General features: G+C 42.3%; 1 protein-coding gene across 5 annotated transcripts in view; it reads left to right on the forward strand.

Moving 5' to 3' along the window:
- Positions 1-26,423, forward strand: part of heph (polypyrimidine tract-binding protein 1 heph) — a 248,599-nt gene that overhangs the window by 196,439 nt on the left and 25,737 nt on the right. For all 5 annotated transcript variants that reach the window (XM_043433209.1, XM_043433211.1, XM_043433210.1 and 2 more), the window contains one exon: positions 19,769-19,915. In XM_043433209.1, the coding sequence (XP_043289144.1) occupies positions 19,769-19,915 (147 nt within the window). The remainder of the gene's footprint in view (positions 1-19,768; positions 19,916-26,423) is intronic.

A 26,423-nucleotide genomic window follows, 5' to 3' on the forward strand; every position in this document is an offset into this window, starting at 1 on the left:
AAGTAAGCAGGCCAACAGTGGTATGGAGTTGGCTAACACGTGTGTCGACGTACACGAGTGCTCTAAAGGGTCCGCTCAAGGTGTGCCAGTAAAAATATAATATTTTGTGTGTGTGTGTAAAAACTGCAATTCTGATTTTGATGACGAGGATGAGGATCAAATATTCCTTTTTCTCACACTTATGGACAAGCATGATCTCTACATTTACTCGTGTCAACTTGCTCCGACAGTGGGGTTGGTTGATACAAAAACGATTCGTCAAAAAAGCCGTTCGATTCGTTCATTTCGTTTTTAATTTAAAAATTCAAATTTTCATCTGAGATAGAAGAAGGTTGCTTCTGTTCGAAACAACTATTTGATTTTTGAAATCGTCTTTAGTTCCTCGTTTACGAGCAATGGTTTGAAAAGTTAGCCAACCTGCCTCGGTCTCCCCTACGTTCTGTGGTAACGGATGAGTTTTTACATCATTTTCATAAAACTTTTTGTCAATTGCTTTTTTATTTGTTTTTTTTTTTTTTTTTACTTCCTCACTGTACCGTTATTCGTTGAATGATCATTTGCAGAATAATCCCATTTTCCAATCCAGAATTTAGAAATTCTTTCATACCTTTCTTCCAATAATGTGCAAATCAATCGTGAGTATAACGCATTCGCTGATAATATCAGGAATATCGTCTTGGAAATGTGAACAAATTAATATCGGTTTGAAGGTGCTTCACCTCAAAAGCTTTCGAATAAAAAATGTAAGCGGATTTATATTTTCGTTAGAAATAACGGATTACAAGATAAAGACTCTCCTTTCATCCTGAAATAGGAAATCATGCGTGAAGATTTACGGGATAATCCCCTCACGCTGGTGGACAATACGCATGTACTGCAGTGTTATAACCGCAGCTGATAAAAATCTTTCTGAAAACGATGTGTCTGGTAAAAGGCCGAAGTCCATGCGAGCTTTACATACGCCCGTAAGAAATCTAGAGCTTATGAAAGAAAATATGGCAAGCATTTTGAGCTAGTAAAAAACTCAATCGTCCTATTTCGTGCTTCACATGCTGTGCTCTAGAATTACAGAAGCTTTGTACTCACGTAAAAAGCAACGTTGTCAAAAAAACTTCTCAAAACTTCGTGCTCGATTCTTAGCATTTCAAGCATTCAACCAAAAGCTTTTATCCGAAAAACAGACATGATTGAAGTTGCTGTTTTCAGAATAAATGTTGTGCCCGTGATGCTAAAAGTCGTATTGTCACTGGAAGAGCAAGAAGCGCCTCCGGTACAAATGAGAACTGGGTTGAATGCAGTAAATGAACGGCCCTTTGAAATGCCCGTTTTAAATACGTTTCTTGTCGTTCAATTTAATTACATTTGATCACTAACGAAACACTATACCAAAATGAGATTTAAACACCGAATGCAATGTAATGAAATGATTCGGAATCCTGCGAAAGCAAACGCATTATTAACAGCCTCGAAGAAAAACGAAGCCAATTTCGCAGGAGAAATCGCCCCATGTGTTAGCTCCCGTTTCGCTCCGAGTGCAGAAATCTGGCGAGGCGAAAAAAAGCGTTAAAAATTACGTGTGCTCCGCACGAAAGGGGTTGATACGGCGTTTCTTGCTCACTATTTGCTTTCGTAGGTACCGGAGCAATACGTCGCTAAGTAAAAGCCGAGTTCAGACCCCCGCTTAATAAAGACGCTCGGACGTAACACTTAAACCATCCCCTCGCGTACGATCCTCTTCCTCCCTCGTCCCATAGAACTTGCCCGCTCCTTTCACCGGCCTCCGCCGGGTCTCTCGCTTCACGAAGCCGCAAATTAGACTTGTTTTCTTTCTGTCTATTCACTCCCCTCTCTCTCGCTCCCTCTTTATCCTCCATTTTTCTATTCAGTTCCTTTTATCCGAAACCTACGAGGCTAAGAACCGAGCAGCTTGGGCCCTGGTGCGGCTGAGACATTGTTGAGTAATTAATTTAGCACCGGAGTGTGTTCGTACGGTAACACACTTCGCGAGCTTCTTTTTCGTTCTTGTGAGTGCGTTATACTAGCCCGCCTCCGCTCGGCTGAAAGCCGGATATACAAACACGCTTAATGGAATATACGGCGGAGTTGCAGTAAACAGCAGCGTCTATCACTAAGAAAATTGCAGAAACTCCTTTAATTACGAGATCAACTGTCGTGACAGTTGATGAGCGCAGACTCGAATGAAACCGAAACGTTTCTGTGATCTTGTTCGGCCCTTAGCAGCTGTTCACCTTTTTTTCATCTTCACCGAACTAACGAGACACCAGCACGGAGGCTTTACGCGCGTCGTCCGAAATGATCACGTTTACACTTTTACAGCTTGAATGCTTTTATAAATTGGAATAAATTTTACGGTTTTTCTCGTGTCGTTTTATTCGTTTGGTTTTCGAAATTGGAGATGCGGAATTAACTCTTTTGGTGCGGGAAAATTTTTACGATTTTTTCATATCGCACAGGGTTCACCGAAAGCAGGTTCAGCCCTCGGACGAACGGCCGTAAACACATTATACACAGCGAGCGTTGGACATTTTACTTATTATCGAGGTCCCTCCGTCCTTGGTATAAAGCCACTTTTCATCTTCGCATTTTCGTCACTATTCTATTTTTTTTCTCTTTCGGCTTTGCCCCCTCCCCACTCTCGTCCGCGCTTTTAAACTCTCGCACATACAGTTATCCTTCGACTTTTATTCGCGTCATCTTCGCCGCTGCATGGCTACAATTCTCCAACTATGGGATACCTCTTCTCGTTATCCCCGCGCTCGCTCTCTCTCTCTCTCTCTCCCTCATTCCCAAGACTCGTAAAACTCTGGCCGTAATTTTGTAACTGGTGCAAATCCCAAATGAGTGTATGTGAGGTTCTTTCTGTGTACGGAATGCCCGTTCGAGTGTGTGTCCCTTTTCGCTACCACCAATGGGACTTGGAAAATTTTTAACGAGCCACGGGACAACGAACAGAGGACAATTTTTCACGCGCTCGTTTCTTCCCTTCTCACTCCCCTAGTTTTTCCCTCCAGCACCCGCCTCTGTACGGGTTACGGGGAGCTACCGACCATTCCTCCCGCACACTTGCCCTACTTTTCCGACACTATAGTTTTGCAATACTTCGTCATCGTCTATCCCTCTTGGGAATTCGTTTTCGTGTTTTTCTCTCGTTCCTGTCGCTGTTATCGACATGTTGCATTATACATTTACCATTCGTTTGCTTTTTTTTGCCTCCATCCCGGCTTCGTGATGTTCCCAATAGATAAATAGTTTTTATCTATTGCGCAAACACTTTTTTCCTCTTTCTTTTTTCTCTTAAGGAAGTTGAGGCTGCGTACAGTCATTTTTTTTACCCAAAAGTGATGACCTGTACCTTTCAAAAGTTAGGCCAGTTTACAGTTTGGCAATGTTGCATACACTTGAAAGAAAAGTTGGGGGAAAAAAGACGAAAAACTGGTGAAAGCTCAGTCGAAAACACGAACAGTGACGATCCTAGCCTCAAAAAACTGCACGGAAAACAGATTATTATTAATATAATCTCCGATAATCTCAGCAAATCTCCTAATAAATCTGAAAAAAATTGACATTATTCGGCAAGCCTTGCTCATGTTGCCCAAAAAATTTCATATTTTTAGCATCATTTTTCACGGAGATATCACCGAATGTGTCTTGACTTCCATAAGATTACATGTTATTTGGCCCAAATTGTTATTGATTTTTCTCAGCAACGACGCTCCTAAACTGTCTGAAAATTTAACTGATTTTTTTTTACACTTCACTTTATAAGATGCAATCGGTTTAAAAGCGGTGACATCATTTTCATTCTAATGCGTCAACTTCCTTAACCCTTCGATAGCCGCCGAACTCACACTTCTTTTCAAGGTATAGAAAACTACCTTGAAAAATAGGTGAATAATCTAATTTTGTTTTTCTACTTACCAAACAATTAGTATACTTTGGAATAGTGGTCAAAAAATTGAAAAAAAAAACTTTTTTTCTGGAATAAAAAATTATTTTCTCCCGTACCGCCGGGGGTAGCGTTCGGCTGTTTTCGCAGCGGTTGGAGGGGAGCGTGACCAAGGAATTGGCTAAGAATCTCTCATCACGCGACCCACGAACGTTGGCGAGGTAGCGCGACAATCGAAGTTTTAAAACCTTAAAAGTAGAAATTTGCTGGAAAATTTTCGTTCTTCCATTTTTCGTTACCCGGATGAAAAACAGGTAGAGTGCTGAGTCCAAATATTTCGAACTGTTTCGTTGGCGTAGCCCCAATGAAAACACCAACTGCGAAAAGAAGCATGAAATTGCGGATCGCCGCGATGATTTCAACGTGATCAAATGACGAATTAAAGAATCGAGGCAATCCAAATGCGCGGATGTTAACAAAGTATGAAAGAGGAAACGAAGTGGATCGTACAAAGTAGATACTCAAAGGCTCGCACCCCTTCTCTGCGACTCGGTGCGCTGGTATAACCCGCGCTCGGTATTTGTTTAGCCATAAACGGATGTTTTACACTTAACCTGCAGTAAATAGCGAATTCGCTGAGAAGTAAAGAGAGGAAACTGCACCGAAGCGTATTACAGACTGTTCGGGAATGCCGAGAGGTTTTTTTTAATGTTTGCAACAGTGGCATAAAATGATTGCTAATGTCGTTTATATGATTTATTTTATTATCGCAATATTTTTCGAATATTACACCGAAATCGCAAGAGCTTGAACATTAAATGATTTCTACGAGTAGCGAGTCTGCCGTACACAACGGGAAAGTAATGGTTAAACCAACGCCGAAGGTTTCATCCTCTTTTATGATATAATGTGGCCATGTACCGGACCCGCGGATGGACGCTCAGAGGTCATAAAAAAAGAAATGCCTATCCTCGTATATATCTCATAACGAGATCACGACATAAAAACCTTGAGTTCATACTATCTGATGGCAGCGAGTGCATCAATCTGCACCCAGGCAAAATGTGCCGTTTTCGTTCGCTTCCATTCGCTGGCCACTGCGCGCAATATGTCTACGGTTCACCCAATCCGTGTGTGGCTCGCCGTAACGACATCGCTCATAATAAATTGAAAACTATTTCCGTTGTACACGAATCCAAGTATTGATGGACTCGGAATAGAAAATGGTAGGAAATGAAACGGTTGATTGAAAGCGCGAAGAAATGTTGCTGAGTCAAAAGTATAAAAACGCGGATCTTTTGATGAAAGAATAAAGCAATTGTGGTTAATTTCGCGACTGCTCGCACAAATCGTGGTATCCACGGATAACAATGGAAGAACTCATGATTTGCTCGGATCTTGGTGGTCCGTAGAGAAAAGCTCCTTGTATGAATGTTGCCCGATGAGAGAGGAAGCCCCTCGCTCCTACATTTGAGGTTTCTAAGGATGCTGTTGCGGCCTCCGTCATTCCTTCTCCGGGGTCTTAACTGCTTGAATATTTCATAGCCCGATGTTGCGGGTGTGCAGGCAACAATGGCACATTGTTATTCGCTCCGTTCGTGAAGGAAGTGTGGTTGGAGCTTTTGCTTTCGCTCGGGCGTTGGGTGTTGGACGGTGATGGAATGAGACCGAGAACCGTTGAATGCTGAAGAGTAGACATCGCCGCGGTGAGGCGGCAGCAGGGGGTGGGCAGGTCGTTGCCGGCCACGGAAGCGATGCTCCTCCGCAAGCCTGCTGCCGACAAGTGAATAAGAAACACAAAATAAAGCCCGCGCGCGCGAGAGAGAGAGAGAGAGAGACACAGAGAGAAGAGCCAAAGAAAGCATGGAAAACTCTCGGATCCAAAGAAGCAGGGGCCACGAGAAAGTGTGATGGAAAAGCATGAACCGAGCTATAGTCCGCGTTACGCGGCCAAGATGGCGTAATATTTTTAATGGAGGGTGTCCTGGGTGATCTACGACGCCGCATTGTTTCTCCGAGACGCCTCATACATTATTTTCTCACCCTTCGGCTCTTCCTTTCGCTGAGACTCCGCGCTTACACCTTTACACTTCACTTGCAAAAAGGTACGGCAGAGCTTTCCTACCTCCGTCTCTCTTTGTCCTTATATCACCTCGCCTCCACCTCTTAGACTTTTTATTCCATTCAACAGCCGCTTCACTCTCGCAAGCTTACTTTCCTACTTTTTATCATCGCGTGATTAGTGATCACTGATTCAACCAGTTGCTCCATTACAAAACCTCCCGATCTCTCCACCCAATAGTACGAGTTCATTGTTCTCGAGCAAGAACAATAAATCTCGATGTGCACTTGCTCGTTCTCTCGCAGTTATCTATCAATCGTCCCATTCTCCGATCTCGATTCTCACCAACAATCCGCAGGTTTCGAGTGACTTTTTCATGACGATTTCAACAAATGTTGTTCAATTCATAACTTTTTCGATAAAATCATTCCAAATTGTTGTTCCGAGGAAAGTTTTGAGTGAAGATAGTTGTCGAAGCTTCTTCGTCCATGCCCCGTGGACGTGATTTTTCATTCGGAAAGTGTCAGTGTGCGAATTCCGATATCATTCATTCGTGTTATCGTTTCTCTGTGGTGGTTCGTACGTGAAACGTAGATCGTTTGCAGTGTTTGCCTCGCTTTAAGCGAATGACAAGCATTTATCATTTGTGAATATTTTACCTTTTTTCAATCGCATACACACAGAGGCTATCTTCCAAAAGATGTTTCTATGTATTTTATCTGTATAAATAAGCTAGTGGATTTTTAAAAGCCATGGATGTATAACAAAAACAAATGGATAAATGCCAAGATGGAAAAGACTGATCATTCCTACTACATATCGCCCTCCGTATACGCGGAGACTCTCTTCAATGTCCCATTCGTAGTTCGTTTTGCCTTCGTTTTACCAGAAACGTTTCATCATTCTGACGGACGCGGAGGAATCCCGCTAGTGATATTACCCATTGGAACCGAGGGAAACGAGAGAAAGGGAAGGTGCGCTCGTGTTTTTACCTCTTGCTCAGCTTTTGAATTAAAATTGACGTGGATGCACCACCGCTCAACCCCGAAACATGGAGCAGATCATATCAAAATAAAAAATAAACGACCGGGTGTATTATACGCAATGAGAAAAATGTACAAAATTTGTTATCTACGCATAATCAACGTTGATGGTAAAAAAATCCTTTTGCCTCCATTATCAGATCGCAAAAAACGACGTTTATAGAGCAATCAAATGTCCCGATGGACGTTCGAACTGTTTCGTTATCGTGTAAATTACCACTAATCACCGGTAGCCTTTGAATTAGTTAGGATTTCCAAAAATCCATGCCGAAGAGGCATAAAACGTGCTGGGGTTCCGAGCCATTTCTACATCCCAACATTGGGCAATGAAATTCGATTATCGGATGTATTAACCATGACTATCTTCCGGGAGAAAAGCAAACTGGAATAAGGTCTGAGCGGAATAAAAGCGAATGAAAATATGAGAGTTATATCGCACGTTATTTTTCGAATTATTTCATATATTTCTCAAACTCCCTTCCCCATCATCTCATGCCTGCTTCGTCTCTTCCTGTGCTGCTACCTTCTCCTCTCTCAACCCTCGTTTTCGACGGGAAACGAGAGATAGCGATTCGAAAAGCTCATCAGAAAGGCCCTTCCGCTATTTTCTCAAACTCTCCGCTCACGAATACGCCCCCTTTCCCTTTCATTTCAAACCATTCAAAATCATAAGTTTTCATGGAGGGAAGAAAGCTTTGTAAATCGATTACAAGACTTGGTTTTAACGCACTTACATCAAATGCTGTTGAACCAAGTATATTTTTCACAATTTTTTTCGATATTTCGGATTTTTTCGACGTTAATAGTTCATAAACACACAGAAAAAATTATACTTCCACTACGGGTAATAGCTTAAAATGTTTGGTATACAATCATCGATTTTTGGGAATTTTTCAGATTTTTAATAAAGAACGTTTTCGGATTTTTTTTGTTTTTTTAAATGGCTGTTCAGAAAAATCGGAAAAAACTTCGGGGTGTCTTCCAGACTTAATATAATCATATAAAAAAAAAATTAACCAAATTGGACTCACGTGGAATACCTCATATTCGATTAATCGAAAGTCATTTTGACTCGCACTGTTTCTCCGAGCAGTGAAATTTATTAGAAATTTATTTATCAACAAAATCAAATGAAGGAAAAGCAGGTTTTTTTGATAAACTACTTTCGATGAAGGAGTAAAAAAATTGCAATCGTGATCTCAACTATAGGTTGCTTCGGTGACGCGAGCAAGATGAAAAACCGACGTGCATACACCGAACGCCAAAATACGCGAGAAGATTATCAGATATTCACCGGAAACAAAGGCATAACGAAAAAGGGAATATTCATGTTGCGATTCAGAGTTTTAGTTACACTTCTCCCTCGATTCTTCATACCGTACAAACGTCATATCACCGCAACAATGTAATGGAAATCACGAGTAAAAAACTAAAGCAGTGTGAAAAAATTTGACGAGAACGCAAGCGAAAGAGAGGCAAGAAACGAAAAAAGGGAGAGAGAGAGAGCGTTCATCTCATGGCATTGCATCAACTGAGGAATACACTTGTTAGTGAAATTTACAATAAAAAAAAATACTGTACAAAACAAAAGAATTAAACAAAATACACGCAACACGATACACTCACACATTCTTCGCGAACAACAATGGAGCGAGATCAATATGTGGTCCATTTCTCCTGAAAGGGTGTCAAGAACCCACAGATCGGACGTATGCTGACGGAGGGTTCGAGTCTAGAATAGCACATACAAAATCTGTTCCTTTTTTTCCGGCAATTTTCTGTCTCTCCCAATACCAAAAAGTTGCTCTTATTCGTTCAGGCAACGTGTTTGTAATTCAGAGGCAAGTCAGGATGCCTTTTAGTGGTGCATGAAATACAGGCTCTCGCCTGGCTCAGCGTATTTCGTGTGTTTCGCCATGATATTTTGACTGTTCATCAGGACCGTTTGATCTCGGTAGCGTGTGCGATTTGGGAAAGAAGTGCGTGCTGCCGATAGCTTTCACAGTGTTTGTTTCTTGAGCATTTCTCGGGCACCCTCCTCTCAGAATTTAGAATTATCGAACCGTGTACTCAGAAGATACCAATCTCAGCGATTTTTTCTCTCTTGTTCATTCTCGAGTCTCCCTCCCCTTTTCTCCCATTCTTTCTTCCCACGGACTGCTAAACCCCCCTGAATGAACTCTGCGAGCCCCTCCCCTCGCGTCATCTACTTTCATTCCCTCTATCAATTCACCCCCAATTGTTCAACGGATCTCTCACGCTTGAATAATACATCCACTTAACTTCTCCTCCCCTTTCTCATCGTTATCTCCCACGAAATTATTCGGCGCATTCGAGGACCAAGTTAAAATATTAGCTTTTCACTGATCTAACGCCCACTTCGCGGCTATCCATATATCCTTCTTTTTTATTCCTCCCCTCTCATATATTGAATCTCTCGTGTTCGGCAAACTTGAGAAAAGTTTCTTTTTCTACCCGAGCCCCTCGTCGTGCCATTCCCCACGATCAACCAACCGTTCTGAGCAATTCAATTTTTTCTACACGCCGTTTTATATCACGAACAAATTTATCTTCGATCAAGGAAACACGCATTCTCTATGGCGACAGTAAGAGGAACACGTACATCGAAAATGATTGATCTCATATTATGAAAACCAGTTATCGTGCTGAATATCTAAGCTCAAAAACTCCACCGTGGGAATACTCTGATTAAGGAAGTTAAGCGGGTAGAACAATATGAAGCTTTACAGAATGTTAAATTATGATATCATTCGTAGAAATTTTTGAGATCCGCGGTGGGTCGTAACGCGAAATATCTGTAATTTCTTTTCTGTCTCGACAAGCCACGTTAACATGGTCTCTTATGAGAAATCACGGATCAGCTGTACATTTTTCTCCATATCTCCGTTATCGATGGATAGGATGGAACGAAATTTGAACAGTAGAGAGATGAAATATTTCCAATCATTTGTCCAGCTTAAAATTTATCGAAGGCGACCGATGACAGGAGTAATTACTAAAATAAGATATGACACTCGCTTCTTTCCTGATCGTCATTATGGAGATGCTGCGACGTCTCATATTCGAGGTTATGTGCACGTAATTTGAAATTTGAATTTATGCATGAGCAATGTATGTTCAGACTGGCAAACACGTTCGAAAACTTTTTTTGCTAAAAGGATATGATTCAGAATGACTGTCAATGTAATAAATTTGTAAACAAATTGAGAAGTACCCTTTTTTATTTCCATACACATTTTCGTACAAACGCAGTCTTTTTCTTGAGAACTAATGTATTTCAGGCAGCTGATGAACTGTCAATGACACATAATCTGTTTTTGAACGCGCATATAAACGCGCCCACGTGAAAACAAAAAACGCTACTACTCAGGTCAAATGATGGTCTAATATTTTGATATTACGTAACTGCGAGTAGCTTCCTTAAACTGTGACAAGTAATCATGAATCATTAGGTTCTCAGAAATTCCCAACATTGTCACTTATTACGAATGAGAATACGTTGCAAATCTATTAGAATTTGACATTTCATAGTTTGTGAATTTTTTTTTTTTTGTTTTGGTTCATTATCATTAGGCTTCTCACCTGAATTTCCACACATTTTTTATAGAGCAATAGTTGTGACACTTGAGGGAATTTTTCACCGCATTTTTCGCTCGTCTAGCCTCGTCCCATACACCTTTGTTGTTGAAAGCAGATGGAGCTTCGTACTTTCACGAGTGGCACAGATGATGGGCCATGCCTCTTTATTACATCTCAACATACACAGAGGAATATGGGTTCGGTGATACTCGCCTTTCTAGCTCGACTATAGCTCACCTTCAGCTTCATGAGGGCCCGTATCTCGTCCCATGAATTAATGGCAGGTGTCGGAGTACCAAGGCATTACCATAACGTACCATTTACTCTCGATGACTACCTCGGTCACTCTGCCTGTCCGTCTCTCTTCCTCTTTCTCTAACTCGCACTCTCTCTCTCTCTCTCTCTCTCTCTCTGTCTATCACTGACGTCGCGAACACCCCGACGTTCGCCCTCTCTGTCAACCCCTTCCGCCGCTTCCTCTCGTCCGAGGCAAGCCTCGATGACCTGCCACCTCCACTTTTGCATGCATACGAAGTAGAACGAGTCGAGGATATAGATATGCGAAACTCTATGAAATTGCCGTTAGCATTGCAATACGTTGCACTTATGGACCTTTGCGACGAACCCCATTGCCTTACGGATATTACGAACGAGGACTAATGTCCCGGCCATTTTACAACTCGATTTATCGATCGGACCGTTGAAAAATATCGTTTGAGGAAACGTCTCAGGAGTTAGATTCAGAATAACCTGAGAGATTAGAGATTCCGTGAAAATGACGTTCGAGATGACGCTGAAGTTTGCAACGTTGGAGTTCAACGAAATGATTTAAAAAACTCCTCCAATAATTCGAGTAATTCTCCAATTTCATTTCCTGTCGAATTCGCAATTCATAGTTTTTCAATCTGCACTGATACCTAGTTACGTAAAAAATTGGTGAATTACAAATGTTTTTTTCGTTCATTTCGTTGGACCCCAACGTTGCAAACTTCAGCGTCGTCGTTCGAGGTAGAGCGAAAGATCACATTCATAAGTCTTCAAAAAATCGTCTTGAAAAGCCAACAAAAAACAACTATAAATTTTTAAGCACGGAGACAAGTGAGTTCTTCCATTTGTACAAATGAAGCTTCATTTTTGGCAGTGTTTATTGGCAGTGACATGGAAAAACTGCCTCCTTTTCCAACTTTTTGGCACGGAAACCAATTCCTGCTGACAGTTTCGGGGATGAAAATTCATTCGCAGATGAAAAACGTGGCCTATTAGCTTCGAACTTTTCCTCGTATGATAGTTACGTAAAACGAGATAACTCAATACTGGACAGGCGCTATAAGACCTCAGGTTGGTTAGCGATGGTTAGCAGCGAATTGCGAAATGCCACGGTAGAGAAGAAACTCCGACGAATTTAGTCAACTTCGTTGCCGTAAACCGTTCACCTGTATGCATGCGATTTATCAAATTATTATGATTCTTTTCGGGCTTCCCTGAAACATGCAACGCAATTAAGAACTTTTGGGATCGTGTTTTGCCGTAATTATTTTGCCGGTCTTTTTTTAATGGCACGAACGCGGATATGCTGGCCTCGGAGTCCCTACGACGAGGTCGCTAATACTGCTGAGATCTTGAATATGCAAGATGTGAATTCAGGCACTCGGCATCGAGGTATTTAACCTCCCAATGTCGCAAATCGCTTCGACTCACGCCCATTTGCTCTCCAACAATCGAATCCCGGCTATATTCGGATGAAAATTCTATAAAAGAAGCCAGTAAACTCGCGTTTGATTGGCGACCCTTTTTCTAAATTATCGTTGCCCACCCCGCTCCGACGGTTTAACGACACTCTATTTTGGGCGGTTGAGATTTTTAGCTTACGTAAGAGCTAAAAAGCGAGCATTAAATGTTTTGGATATAAATGTATATACATATATTTGATACATGAAGTATCTCTCCGACGCGTCTGAGTCGTTTCTCGTTGCAGTGTATTCGTAAGGAGACGAGTTTCTTCTTCAGTTGTATCGCAATAGTTTTTGTTCCAGTTGTCGTCGTCCTAAAGAACTCTGAAGACGTAGTTCGGAGAAAGGCTTTTCGTGTGCGACACTCGCTGGGATAATAGATAGAAGTAAAGAGAAAGAAGGAGAACGGAGTAGAATGGAAGGATGAGTCGTCAAGACTTTAATTGAGCCACGCCGGAAACGACGCGCAGCTGGCGACTTTATCGACCTTATCATTAAACCACCTTCGTCTCCCACCTCCCCGTTATTCCCGCTGCCATTCTTATTGTAATCTTCCGCACTGGAAAATGAAAGTTACAACAACTCTTTGCCAGTATTATCGTAAACTTTGTATTTTGCAAATGAAAAAGTAAAGAAAAAAAAAGAAAAAAAAAAGAAAAGAGAAACAACGCGCAGGAGCCAAGATTTGCTGTGTTTCGTGTTTAGAGAAACTCAACATTCTCGAAGATTTTTAACGAAAGTATTCAATCCTCTCGTAGGGCTTATCGAATAACCTCGATAATTTATAGTTCCGAAATTGCCACGTGGAAATGGCTCCTCCATTCAGTATTCCAAAGATCCAACGTTCTCGAATAATCTTGCGAAAAGTTTCCAATTTTCAGGTCGTCCTTCGTGTAGGCCCTATCAAATGACTTCGATAATTTATAGCTCTCTAATTGCCAAGTGGAAATAGCTCTCGTTCGAAGAATCGCGGGCCGAGGCTCTCGCGGGGAGCTTAAAGACAAACGAAATTTGACTGGAATAAATCTAAAGCTAGAGGGAGAAGTGTTTATACGGTGCGTAAAGACACGTGCTAAAAACAAGCTTCTCGGGTTTACGAGACGTCTTTACAGTAAAGATGGAAAGGAATTTCTTTAGTCTCTGATGAAAAGGGATGAAGAGAGAATGTATATAGCGAGTAATCGACGTGATATAAAGGAAGAGAGAGCAGGCACCCGTAGTTAGAAGGAACCTGTTTCGGCCTCTCGTCGTTTATCAGACTAATTAATTAGCGAGTCTCAAACTTTGAGTCAACGACGCTCTTCCAGTCGATTCTTCTCGAGATATAAAGCTCACAAAATACATTCAACGGGTTAAGCACAAGGTGAGAATAACCAGAAACACCTCTTATGGGTTTTTTTCTGTCGCGTGGAATAAAAGCAGAGAAAATAGGCAACGACAACATTTGAGATCGCAATTAATCCGATGGCTGATATTGAGGCATCTTCGTCTCATTGTTTCATCTTCTTCTCGACTTCTCGTTTACTGGAATCTTACGACGCTGAAATTTACAACGTCGGAGTCCGACAAAATGGACGAAAAAAACATTTGTAATTCACTAATTTTTTATTTCACGAAGTATCGGTGCAGGTTGAAAAACTACGAATTGCAAATTCGGTGGGGAACGAAGTTGAAGAATTGCTGGAATTGTTGAACGGTTTTTTCAGATCATTTTGTTGGATTCCAACGTTGCAAACTCCGGCGACATGGAATCTTCCAATTTTCTTGAAAATGTCGTACCGTTTGAAAGAGTTTTCATCAATCAATACTCTTCGTATTCGTGGCGTCGAGATAAAAACTGGATTTGAGTGGCAGAAAATATCAATGAACAACAAAACTTCATTGCTCTTTATTCCATTCATTAATTACAGTAATTCATTATTTTAACTTTTTGCAAACTTCGTTCCACTTGGCAGCTTGGAAGTTACAAACACCTTGTTGACCTCGATACTTGCTAATACTTGTTGGCACCACAAAGAACCAAGGAAAAATCATCGACTAATTTTCGCAAATCATCAACCGAAGCACAGCGTTGTTCAAAATCCATTTTTTGAGTGGATCCTTCGACTCAGAAAATCTACGAACATGTAGAATAAGTATACAAATATAAACGTGATAATAGACTGCCTCGAAGGAATTTGAAACAGTTTTCATGGCCCCTACTATCGTCATATTAAGAGAAACGACCCAAGCTAGAAAATCAATATCGAACCGACAGATTGAAGGGGATAAAGAGACTAAAATTTTCGAAATATTTTAAAATCGTACGCGTATACGTTTTTGCACTCGGGAAACTATCGCTGCGCCCATCGACTGGAAAATATTTCGACTGTTCACTCGATCGGATTTTTTGATAAACGTACTATATTTTTTTCAAGAGATTGGAAAAAAATACCGTGAATATCCGCCCTCAAAACCGTTCGAATGTGTTTTACCATTCAATTTGAAACATGAAATCATGCACGCTTATCTCCCTGACGCAAATATTATGCAATTGTCGATGATATTCGTCGTCGCAAAAAAAAACATTCACAATTTCACTACAAGTACGCTTCTATCGATCGAGCTCTCAAACCAGTGCTCACATTTCAAAGAGATTTTCGTTTCCTCTGTGACCTTCAGAGAACGATAACTCGAAGTGTCAGAACTGCTTTAGAATTTTCCTCTGGCTTCTTCAAAATGCAAATATCCAATAGAAATCAGAAGCAAACGTGGATTGCAGCTGCATTTGGATATTCCGGTTCTCCAGAGGATTCGATTCGATCATACATAATTCCGATTCATCCCTATGGCGGTGGGTGCATGATTGGTGTACAGTTTCGGTCATTTGCTCAACTAAGCACCCTTGGGCGAGGTCGATACTTGGATCGGTGACCGTTTGGCCGTGAAGGCAGTTTTTTTCGAGTTTCTCATAGCCCCACCGTGCTGAAACTCATTAAAAAATATAACCGCTCGTATCGGTGAGCAGTTTATCCCACCCTGACAAATGTGATGCAGAGCGTCTGCAGGCAGTACACTGAAAAATTTTAGGAAAAATCCGTATGCAGGACGAATAAAAATGAAATAAGTGATTCCGTCTCGATGCATACGATAAATCAATTTCAATGCAGCGCTACCGTCGATCCAATCTTTTACACGATGCTTCACGTCACTGTTACGGGTTTCGAAATTTGGATTTTCCTAATGAATACTTAAATTTGAATAATCGTACTGAATTTACAGCTTTCGTACTCTCTTACACGGTTTGAAATCTCAAATGCATACGGCAATAACCCTGCGCTTCCCCTGTTCGCATCAAACATACAGCGTTGTTCACACGAATATATTCGATGGATTCGCGATTGTCAAAATATTATTCATAGCAGCATGGTGGATTTCATCGAAGTTCGGCAGCGCCTATACATGGAAATATTTATACACATATGTACTCACATACCGTTCACTTTCATACATTATACGATGAGGTTTATGGCCGATCCCGGGATTTGGTTGATCGAACTTCATAGCAGAGTTAGCAACAGCCCGGAAAAGATCGAGAGAGTTATTGTACGCGAGCGAGAGATACACTAAACTCTCCCCTTTGTCCCTCTCCCTCTCCCTCTCTCTTTCTCTCGGCCGTTAATTGAATTACAATATTAATTGAGGCAAAACGTTCTACGGCCCGCAGCGATGTTTCCCGCATCGTCGGATTAATAATTCACGAACTCAGAATTGATCTGTGCCTGGTGTAGGCCAGTTATATACATACGTTTCCCATAACGAAGAGAGCGTTGAAGAGAGAGAATGACGTGCATAGATTGGGTGAAACAAAAAGGGAGGGAGAGAGAGAGAGATCGAGAAAGGGAAAGATGAAAGAGGAAAAGCGTGGCTGACGTGCACGTGGCATTGCCATTCTCTTCCCATACCCAGCACATATATCGAGCTCTTTAAGCCCTTTACGGCGGTAAAACAACAATGAGAGAGGTGCATCCTCGTGTTCCGAAATATAGTGGCCCCTACATCGTCAAATCCTTCTCATTTTATTCTTTTATCTATTTACTTCACAAACAACAACAACAACAACAACAACAGTTACAAAATTCCTCAATTTATTCTTTAATCTCTTGCCTGTAGCATGTACTCGCTGAACGAATGAATGCGTACGCTGTTTTCAATTCCCATGAAATACATTACCTGGCCATATTTTGCTAGGCTACCCTTTTTCCTCTCGCTCGGCATCGGCCGCCCCTCTGTGTATCCTGGAGCTATAGTCCTGGCGCGAATATCGGTAATTTAGTTTGAAATCACCATTGCCGTTTGCATAAACGGAAGCCTCTACACCGGCTCGAATCGTTGCTGTGTACGTGTGTGTTTTTTTCTGTTGTATTTTTTCCCCTTGTGCGGAGCATCCCTTTGGACCATCCCATGCTCCCATTTTACTCATTGCGAAGCGAGGGCATAGCATTGTTTCCGAGAGCTTTTGTCGGTAAACCCTTTGACTGCTGGTTTAACGGGACTCGAGAGCAGTCGAATACCGCCTGTTTAACTCTTCGTTCTTCAACGTGTTCACGTATCGGTGCTCTAACTTCATCGGGGCCTGAACTTCATGTACGACTGCACGCGAGTTACGCCGTTTCCTCCTTTCCAACCGTCCAAACCTATCGAAATGATTTTTTCTCTCGTGTTTTTCCCCCTTTTTTCGTACATTTTTTGTACAATACTCGAACTTTCCAATCTTTTATCAATCGCTTGTCAACGAGCGACATTGCCAATTGTTTGACTCTAATTTCTATGAATACTTTTCTCTCTTTTCCCACCCGGCCAGCCTCCTTTGTTCACAGTCCTACCAGCTCCCCTTTGCTCGCCAATAACTACTGCTTCACTCATTGTTAACCTTCCATTTTTTGTCAACAGTCTCGATGTTGATTAACCTCCTGCCAACGCTTTTCGTTCTTTCCGACAATTCGTGCGCTGCGGTGTTCATGACAATAGTTCGAGTACAAAAACAAGTGTCTTTGGGAACCAACTTTCTGACCTCTTCTCGAAACTATTGCATTACAATTGATTCCTTCTGAGCGAGAAGTGAATAACTCAAAGAATTTCGATAACGAAGCTAGAAATTGTGCTGTCGCTCGGAGAGCAGAGAATCGAGGGAACCGTAATGAAGATTTCGCACAGTTGTGACCCTGCCTTCGATGCCCCGAACCCAAAGAATTTCGGCTACATAAATAAATATTGTAATCATTTGAAAAACCACGAAACTAACATCATTTTTGAAATTGGTCATTCTTAAAGTAGACAATAAATTTCGAGCTGCGTATCGCGTGATTTGTTGAAGCTCCGTCGCCGATGGAACGGTAAATATAAATTCCAGCGGAACAGTCGCTGCGTGAAAAATTTGCCGAATAAAATGTCGTAAAAATGGTGAAATCCAGAATTCATTCTCCTCGCTGCTGGTCTTTATTTCTTCCTGGTCCCGCGAGAAGAGTCGGCAAATTTTTATGTTTTGTTCCTTTCCTCGTTCCCTTTCTCTCAAGTTTCCACGCTCGCGGATATTCCCTTATTCCAACTTCGTCCCTGTTTTATTTCAAAGCCGGTAGAGCGCGCGCACCAGGGCGACGAGTGATGCCAGAGATTGAAAAGGGGATATTTCATTCATGTTTTCTCTTCCGTCCTTTCTCTCTTTCTACGTGGGTGTATATACATATCTATACGAATATCTCCGTGCATCTTTCTTTCGTCCTCGTTCTCCGTCTCCGTCCTTCTCTCCAGTTTTCCCAGCACTCGGAGGCACGACTAGACGGAGGCTGACATTGTGAGTATGAGTTTCTTCATCCGCGAGACAATCTCGGGCTTTTCCGTTTCTCTTATGTTTTATTACGTAAGACTCGTTTCACACAAAGATTCCAGATTCTTTTAACTTCCTCTCTTTCATTGCTCTCTTGGGAAAGCTGTTCACTTTTTTTACTCGCACCAAGGCAAACTCAACTGCAATTGCCAATGAAAGAACTTTCTGTCGATGAGCATGTTTTTTTTTTCCATTTATTTATTGGAAAAAAAGTTGGGTCCTTAGAAATAAACGTTATAAAAAATAATCGACCCGACCGAGTGGTAAATTTGTTTTTTGGGCGGGTGACTCGTTGGCGATTCGCAATACGTAGGACCGGAAGTTAGTGCAAATGAACCGGTCACCGGAGAATAAATTTGAGAAATCAAAAAACGCGTTACCAGCTCGGTGCCAAGAATAAAAAGAAAAAAAGTGAGAGCGGCCCTGCACGCTCTTACAAACACGAACATGAACGGTTTAATGTTCAAAGTTTCATGGTAGCCCGTACTTTTTATCAAATTACTTCAATTTCGTCCGTTTTTCCACCGCTTCCTTGCTCGTGCGCGCTTCCGATTATCGCGAGGTGTACGAACACCGAGAAATTACTATTCCACTTTGTCTTTAACTCCTTCTCGCTCACTCTGTCAGTTCCTAATTGTATGTTGTCGCTGTTATCTTTTTTCACGTTTGTGTTTACCTATGGAAATGCGTCCTTAAGCTGTGCCGGGGTCGGGTCACCCTCCCTATATACATACCTTAATCTTTCTCTCTCATTCTCTCTCGTGAGTCAAAAACGAAAGGAAAAGAGATAACTATAGATAAAGAAGATCGTAGCCTGCGGGTTGCGCCTTACCTTCAGCCAGTCCGCATCCTTTTTCCCTTGCAGGGGGGTAATCCGCCTCGTGGCACGTAAAAGACAGGCCGCGGTTTATTTTAATAACCCGGATGGCATCCTTCGTTACTCTTAGTTATAAAGTATAATGGAAAGAACGAGAGACGTAAGAGAGAAAGAGAGCGCAGAGTCTGGCAAGGGGGAAGGGAATGAAGAAGGAAATACATGAAGAAAGCTGAAGGAAAAGGCCGGCAGTCGGCTCTCATTTTTTCGACGTTTTATCCTCAATATGCGACTAATTTGAATACTCACCGTCGTGTCATATTATCCTGCGTATGGGAGCAATAACCTTATTCATTTTTTTTCTCTTTGCCCCCCACAATGAAAGGAAAATAACGCCTTTCGAAAGTTGCCCCGTCTTACCGATATATATACAAATACATGCAGAGGTCGTGGCATCTGTTACACGAAAGAAGCAAGAGATTATGAGAAAAATAAAACGCGAGCGAATAGAATATGTATATTTTAACTCGAAATTCGTTACAGCACATTGTGTAACTAAGCGAGTGAAATTATGTGAAGCAAGTACGCAAATGGCGACCTAAAACGACAGGACAACGATTTGAATCAGTAGAAAATCATCGAAATGAAAAAACTGTCACGATTTATCTCTTTGCTAAGTGCTTCATCAATACCCAAGTTAAAATACCCAAGTTTGTCTAACACAATTTTTCATTTATTTGTCACAGAACTCGAATGCTCAGACTGCGTTGCAGGCTGCACAGGGTCAAGGAGTTCAGACCCAGGGAGGAGACACCCAGGGAGGGCCGAATACAGTTCTCAGAGTCATCGTCGAGCACATGATGTATGCCATTTCGCTAGACACCCTCTATCAGGTAAGAAAATATTAAGGTATTCGACTAAATGTACGCGTTGGCAAAGTGTACTACGATCGAGGTGTTCCTGCTTGTGACACTTTGCACCAGTCGCTCAAGCAAATGGATAATCTTTCGTCATTATCCGATTCATTTTTTACGTTGTCAAAGATCGTGGAATCTCGTAGTTTATCGATCGCGTTATCCTCCGTATAAAAATGGTATTCGTAGAGGTATAATGGAAGACGGGAGAAGGAAGAATGAGCGAGGGAGAGCGAGAACGAGAATGTTTCTCAGTTGAATGACGAAGAGACTCCTCCACGAGCGGATGGTTCACACAATTTGTAGAGTAAATGGCGGTAGTTAGTTGACCGTGAGCTTCCATCAAGGTTAGATATATCGCGCGGTCGTCATTAAGGATGTGCTGGTCGGCGCGGCACTTTCTCTCTCGGTTTTTCAACCATGAAATATCATCCTTCTCAGACACTTGTACAGGAAGCCAGTAAGCATGGTTGAGCTCTCTCTCTCTCCCCGCCGTTCGCTCGCTCCTACTCTTTTTCTCCTTTTTCTTGCCCTTCCTATCTTTATCCCTTAGAATGGAGAAACAGCCAGGATAACGTGAAGTGCTTCCGGTTCGAGTTGAGTGGTCCATGCATTTTTAAATGAACGACTCGACTGCTTTCCTTTACTTCATTTCACTGTATATATATACGAGTTATGCAAACATATATGTGAGCAAAAACATGGAAAACACTCGCACACTCACGTCCGCGAGATCCTCAGTGTCATATTACCGTTTATGGTGTTTATACCGGCGTCACTCGAATGCTCTACTCGCTCTTTTTGTCAATGGGGAAGAACGAAAGAGAGAGAGAGAGAGAGAGGAAGTGCAGGGACCATGCCGGAAACTAACTTCCACCGTACGACGTGTAAACCTAACTTAATCCTGCCATACCAAGACCATAAACCGTGTGCCCTACTCGCCATAATCATTCTCCACATTTACGGTTTATATGCACGAATATCTCCGTGTATACGTGCATAGATAAATGTACAGGAAGAGAAGGGGTAGACACGCGTAAGCAAGCGGTAAATGCAAGCCGGAAATGATATTAGTTCCGAGTACGGATACCGCGGAAGCCCCGCACTATGGCACCAACCACGCTGCTACAGCTTGCGCGCATAAAACCTCATCCTGAAGACCGAAACATCGTGCTCCGAATCCACAGTCTCGCTCGTATCGTGAACATTCTTTTTGGCTACGGCGAACACGAGATTTTCATTTATTTATCTCTCCTGCGTCTACGCATTTTTCGGAAGTTTTTCTTCCTCTCGAACCTGCGACGAGCCACTTGCCCCCCGACGAGCTTGAAATCTGTTCTACTCCATGGAACGTCAAAAGACATTTTTCCTTCACTCTTTGTCAGACTGGCGGATAAAATCATAAAAAATGTGTGAATCTGATGCAGTGGAGTTTTTTTTCTCTTTTTTAAGGCAATTTGAAGGAACGATTCGAGCGAGAGGAAAACTGGAGTTTAATGGTTATCGATTGATTCGCGAAGGGAATATTCGAATCGAAACTTTCCACTAAAATCAGTTGAAAGGATTTCGTGTGATCGATAATATTTTATTTTCATGTTATCGTCCTCCATGATTGTTTCTTTTTAGCATCGTTATTCAAACGCCCGTTTCATCCCTTTGATGGTCCGGCGATCCTCTTCGATAGTCACTATCATCGCACACAATTGTAATTTCGAATCACTCGGAGGATTTAGATGTTAACATTGAGGGCGAAGCTGCCTCCTGGTTCGAACAATAGCCAAGTCTGACAAAGTACTTCTTCACCCATTGTCCGAGGATGGAGTAACTATCCCTACTTACCGTGGCATTGACTAATACTCTGATTAATTGTTAGCACTATCTGCTGTTGGGAACCCTATCAATGCCTTCCACATCATCTTCAATGTCGGAATACTCGTTTCTTCTCTAATGTCCAACGAAAATTCTAATCCTACTGGAACTTTGTATGTCATCTTTGTTGGGTCCCACGCCCCGCGAAATCTGAGGGGTTTCTCTCTCGTCCTCTCGGTTGTACTCTCTATTTCTCTTGTCAAGCAGTCGCTCCAGTCTCTCAAATACTCTGGTCCCGGATGACGCGGTAGTACGTAGAGCGAAGCATTAGGAGCTTTATCACTGGGCAAACCAGCGAACTTTCGTTCCTTTGCTCTCGACCTTACGTATGCCACGTTGGCTCTTGCGAGAAACCCATCGATCAATCAATAACAACTTTGGTTCATAAGCCGTCCCAAATCTTGGAGGGTCAGACGAACATAAAGAAAGTGTTATCTCCACTTTTTCAGGAATGCTTACGTCGCTCCGAGAGTAGCTCGTATCGAAAGAAACTTACAAAACATGAAAATCGCTCGAAAGTTTGCCATAAAGGTTTTCTATTTCCTCCGTATTTTCTCGTCCTTTTTTCCATACAGAACTCTTGTTCTCTCTCTCTCTCTCTCTCTCCCTTTTTCACTTACGCCCTTTCTTCGTATCGACCTTTCACAGACCTGTGTCGCGATCCCTACATTTCTCTTCTTTTGTGAAAAAATAGTAATTTTTTTATTGCCTTATTATTATGGTTCATTTTTTCCCCCTCGAGAGTGCCTCTCTCGAACTCAGCAGCTGTGGCTTTTCCCACTATGCACACCGAGAGTACAGAACCCTTATTCCGCTCCTCTGTATTCTGCCTTCGCGCCTCTGTCCCGGCTTAATTTATATTGACGTCTTTTATTTGTTACTTAAAATCCTCTCACTCTCCTCCTTCGATATCCAGCTTTACGATCGGCTACCCCGATCCTCCGACACTGTGGAAACCCTCGATCCCGAGACTTTCATGGGCTAAATGGTCCGTTGGCTATGTACTCCGGTAATGGAAAGGGCCCCGAAGGTTCCAAGCTTTTTTCGTCCTCCAGTTGATCGAATGAAAAAACGAGCAGTCGAGCGTGAACTCCTATCGAAGCAAATACATATTCGAACTGCCTTCGGAGTATCCGAAATTTCTAACGAATTCCCATTTTTTTTTCCAGGAATAAAGATCCCTTCGGAGCATCTCTCATAGAATTTGTCATGAAAAAACATTTTTTCTCGACTTCGAAAAAGTTTTTTGTTTCTGTTTTTCCTTGCACTTTCAGATATCGTGTCTCTTCAACGAATTCTGATACGTTGCTTATTTATGTAGTAATGACGTAAACGAAACTTTTTCTCTTTCGGTTATTGCCACGTGGCTCCTCGTGCTGCTCCTCGTAAAACGAGTCAGCCAAAAGTCCTCGCGTCTAGACTAAAACCAATTTTCATGAAATATTTCACATATAAAAACGCAAACTCGACGAATCCCCTTGAATATTTCAACGGTACTTCGTGTGTTAAGACCGATAATACGTGCATGCGTACAACTTTCGTCGACCCTGGCGAAGCTTTATTCACGAGGACCGAAGGCGTGTTAAAAATGTTCAAAAAGTGACGTCACCTTTCCTAATACCCTTTCATATCTCCTTGTGAAGTCGTCAACGAAAATTCGAGTTCAACGTGAAATCGCATGAAGATAAACGCGAAAATTAGCTCCACCGAGACAAAAGTGAGGATTCGTCGTTGACTGTATAGAAAATGGACAAGAATCGTAAATTTGAGTCATGAAAAATGATTCGAAAACTTTCTGGATATTGATATTTGTCCTCCCTTCAATAACGATGATAGTTTCCGTACAAATGTGTCAAAGTAAGTGCAAATATGGGGGAAAAAGAAATCATGAAACTCTAAACATTCTTAGGTATAACAAATTCAAATATAACAAGAAAAACAAACACAATTATGGCAAAAGGGAAGTCCAGCCGATGCGAAAAGCTTCTGGTCTGAGCGATGGGAGGAAATATTTGCTCGCGGGGCGTTCTCCCTTTTTACAGCTCACATACCTTTTCATTTTCTTTTCCTGCAAAGAAAACACACATGCGCGCGCGCGAGTGACGAACGAGACAGGCGCAAATACGCGAGCGCGATAACTGCGGAGGGCCTTAACGAGGAGAGGGGAGAAAAGCTCGAGGGAGGAGGGAAGACGCGGTGCGGTGAAGGAAAATGCGTGTGAATGAAAGTCTCGTCGTAAAGGGAAAAAGAATCGATATTAATCGTCGCGGAGTTCGGATGAATGGATACGGAAAGCGTTGGAAGCGCGCAGGCAGGTCTTTGCTCGCAAAGTTGTTTCCTGCTCCTTCATTCTTATTTTTCTTCTTCGCGCCTCTTACTTTTTTTCGTTCGGCTCGTAACAGCGGAGCAACACCGGCAGCAACAGCAGGAGCGTGTGTGACCGAGAATGAGACGAGAAAAACTCGGAGCTCGTCCAGGGGAGCGCTTTAACGAGTGCAAAAGCTGTACAGTGAATATCCTGTACGATATGCGGTATTTCCAGCATTATGGGTGAGATGGATAAGGGGAAAGTGGTAAAAGGAGACGGAGGAATGGTGAATGGTATGTGAAGCATTAATCACAGGCTCCTCGTGGCCCATGATTAATGGATCGCCTCGCCTTCCGCACCTTCTCACTCCACAGCGCGATCCATGTTGCATCGTGTGCGCGATCATTCGCTCTGATCGTTTCGCAGTTGCAATCGCTTTTACTTTATTCTTTTCCATATCGCGCCCTCTCCTCGCGTTTTTCTCTTTTCTTTGCTCCTTCTTTCCTGCCCTTTGCATCGTGACTCTGCGCGTTTGTAACGTAACTGCGTGTTCGTACTCCTAAACGAAAGCTCGCGCTAATCGTGCATGGCGCGAGCTCCCTTTTCGGGCTACAACAAACATGTGCGCAGCTCGAAATGCACCGACGTACGATTCTCCGCGGGCACCTACGAAGCTTTATTTCCTACTTTATTCTCCAACCAGCATTGAGCTTTGTTCCAACAGATTAATGTCTCATACAAATGTTAATTTAGCCTGAGAGAGTCCTGAAAACTCTGCGGAAAATGGGAACGCGTTATTTTTCATCGATTTCCCAACGTCGTCCTGAGGGGGGGAGCATGCGAGCGAGACGAAGCTTCCAATAGAGATCAATGGTCCTCGCGTCATTCACGGAACCGCGAGGATCGACTGACTGTCCAAAGTACGAAGCGCACGGACACGAATTCACGCTAGGCGCACTCGCACTTACAGACGCGCGTCTCTGTATCCCAAAGCTCACTAAACTATGTGCGAGCGAGTGTATGACTGTATAGCCTTACTTCGATATCGCACGATGCCGCAACGCCGAAATTGAATTACTATTATTGCAGGTTATTGCATTGGCCATAGATTGAGCGCGGCAAAGGCCCCACCGTCCCACTCCGGCCCACCCAGCCGCGCTTCTCGCTCTCTCGCTCTCTGTCGTTTCCTCTCTCATTGCTCGGTACATTGCTCCCGAGCCCGGGAGATTCGCCCACCCGATAATTGAACCCTACGAATTAATAACTCCAACACGCCAATCAATAACGACGTTTGGCCTCGACGTCATTGTCGTTACTCCACATGATACATATGCATACACGTAAAACGTATATGCTTACACTTCAACATCCTCGAGGCATATTATACGCAAACATTTCTCTATGCACCATGTTTATATTGAACTGTCTCTACATGCACCCTTCACCTGTCCTAGGGTTAACCTCTCTCCGTCTAATCTTCAACCGCGCTATCAAATTTCGTTACCGAATGACTCTCCAAGCTCTGCGGATCCTCTACAAACCGTGTAAACTCACTCGCCGGCTCACTTTGACCATCCGGATGATTGTGCACTGAGACAAAAAAAATTTTCGTTCAACAAGATCCCATTTAATTGGACGAGAATTTGGAGGACTCGACCGGTGTTTTGTTCGGTGAACGAAATTGTATGACGTTTGAGAAAAAACATTTTTTCGATGTTTGTTTTCCAACAATGAAGCAGAGGAAGCAGTCAGTTGGGATAGCAGAACAGGCTATCAGGTGGCGTTTCTGTTCAATACAATTTGTAAAAAACGCAATTTTTCTGCAAAATCACTATTCAGTTTAATGAAAACTGGAGTTTTGTGATACAGGATTTTTGAATAAGAGGGGGAGTGAAAATTCAATTTTTCTTCTCGTTTACATTTAAATGCGAATGAAAATCAATGAACATACGATTGAAACTGGAATGAAGTTTCTCATACGGTTTGAAAATTGGTTTTAAACGAAATTGAAAATGTTCATTGTGCCTAACAGTGGAGAATAGACGTTTTTGAAGTAGTTAGAGAATGCCTGATATGCCTGTGTATGCGAACCGTTCGAACGAGGAAAATATCGTTCGTGTTCAATGGCTCGTGGCCAATAAGCCCCTCGATTTAACGGTTATTTTACTTCTTTACTTTTTCCTTTTGTTCTTTTCCTCCCTTCCTCGCTCACTCTCTCTCTCTCATTCCTCCATTTATTTGACATTTTAGAGAAGCTCGGATTAATTTTTTCCTCATTTTTTTCCGCATCTCTATCTTTCACTTTCATAC

This window comes from Venturia canescens, chromosome 1 (assembly GCF_019457755.1).
Source record: "Venturia canescens isolate UGA chromosome 1, ASM1945775v1, whole genome shotgun sequence".
Classification (NCBI taxonomy): domain Eukaryota; kingdom Metazoa; phylum Arthropoda; class Insecta; order Hymenoptera; family Ichneumonidae; genus Venturia; species Venturia canescens.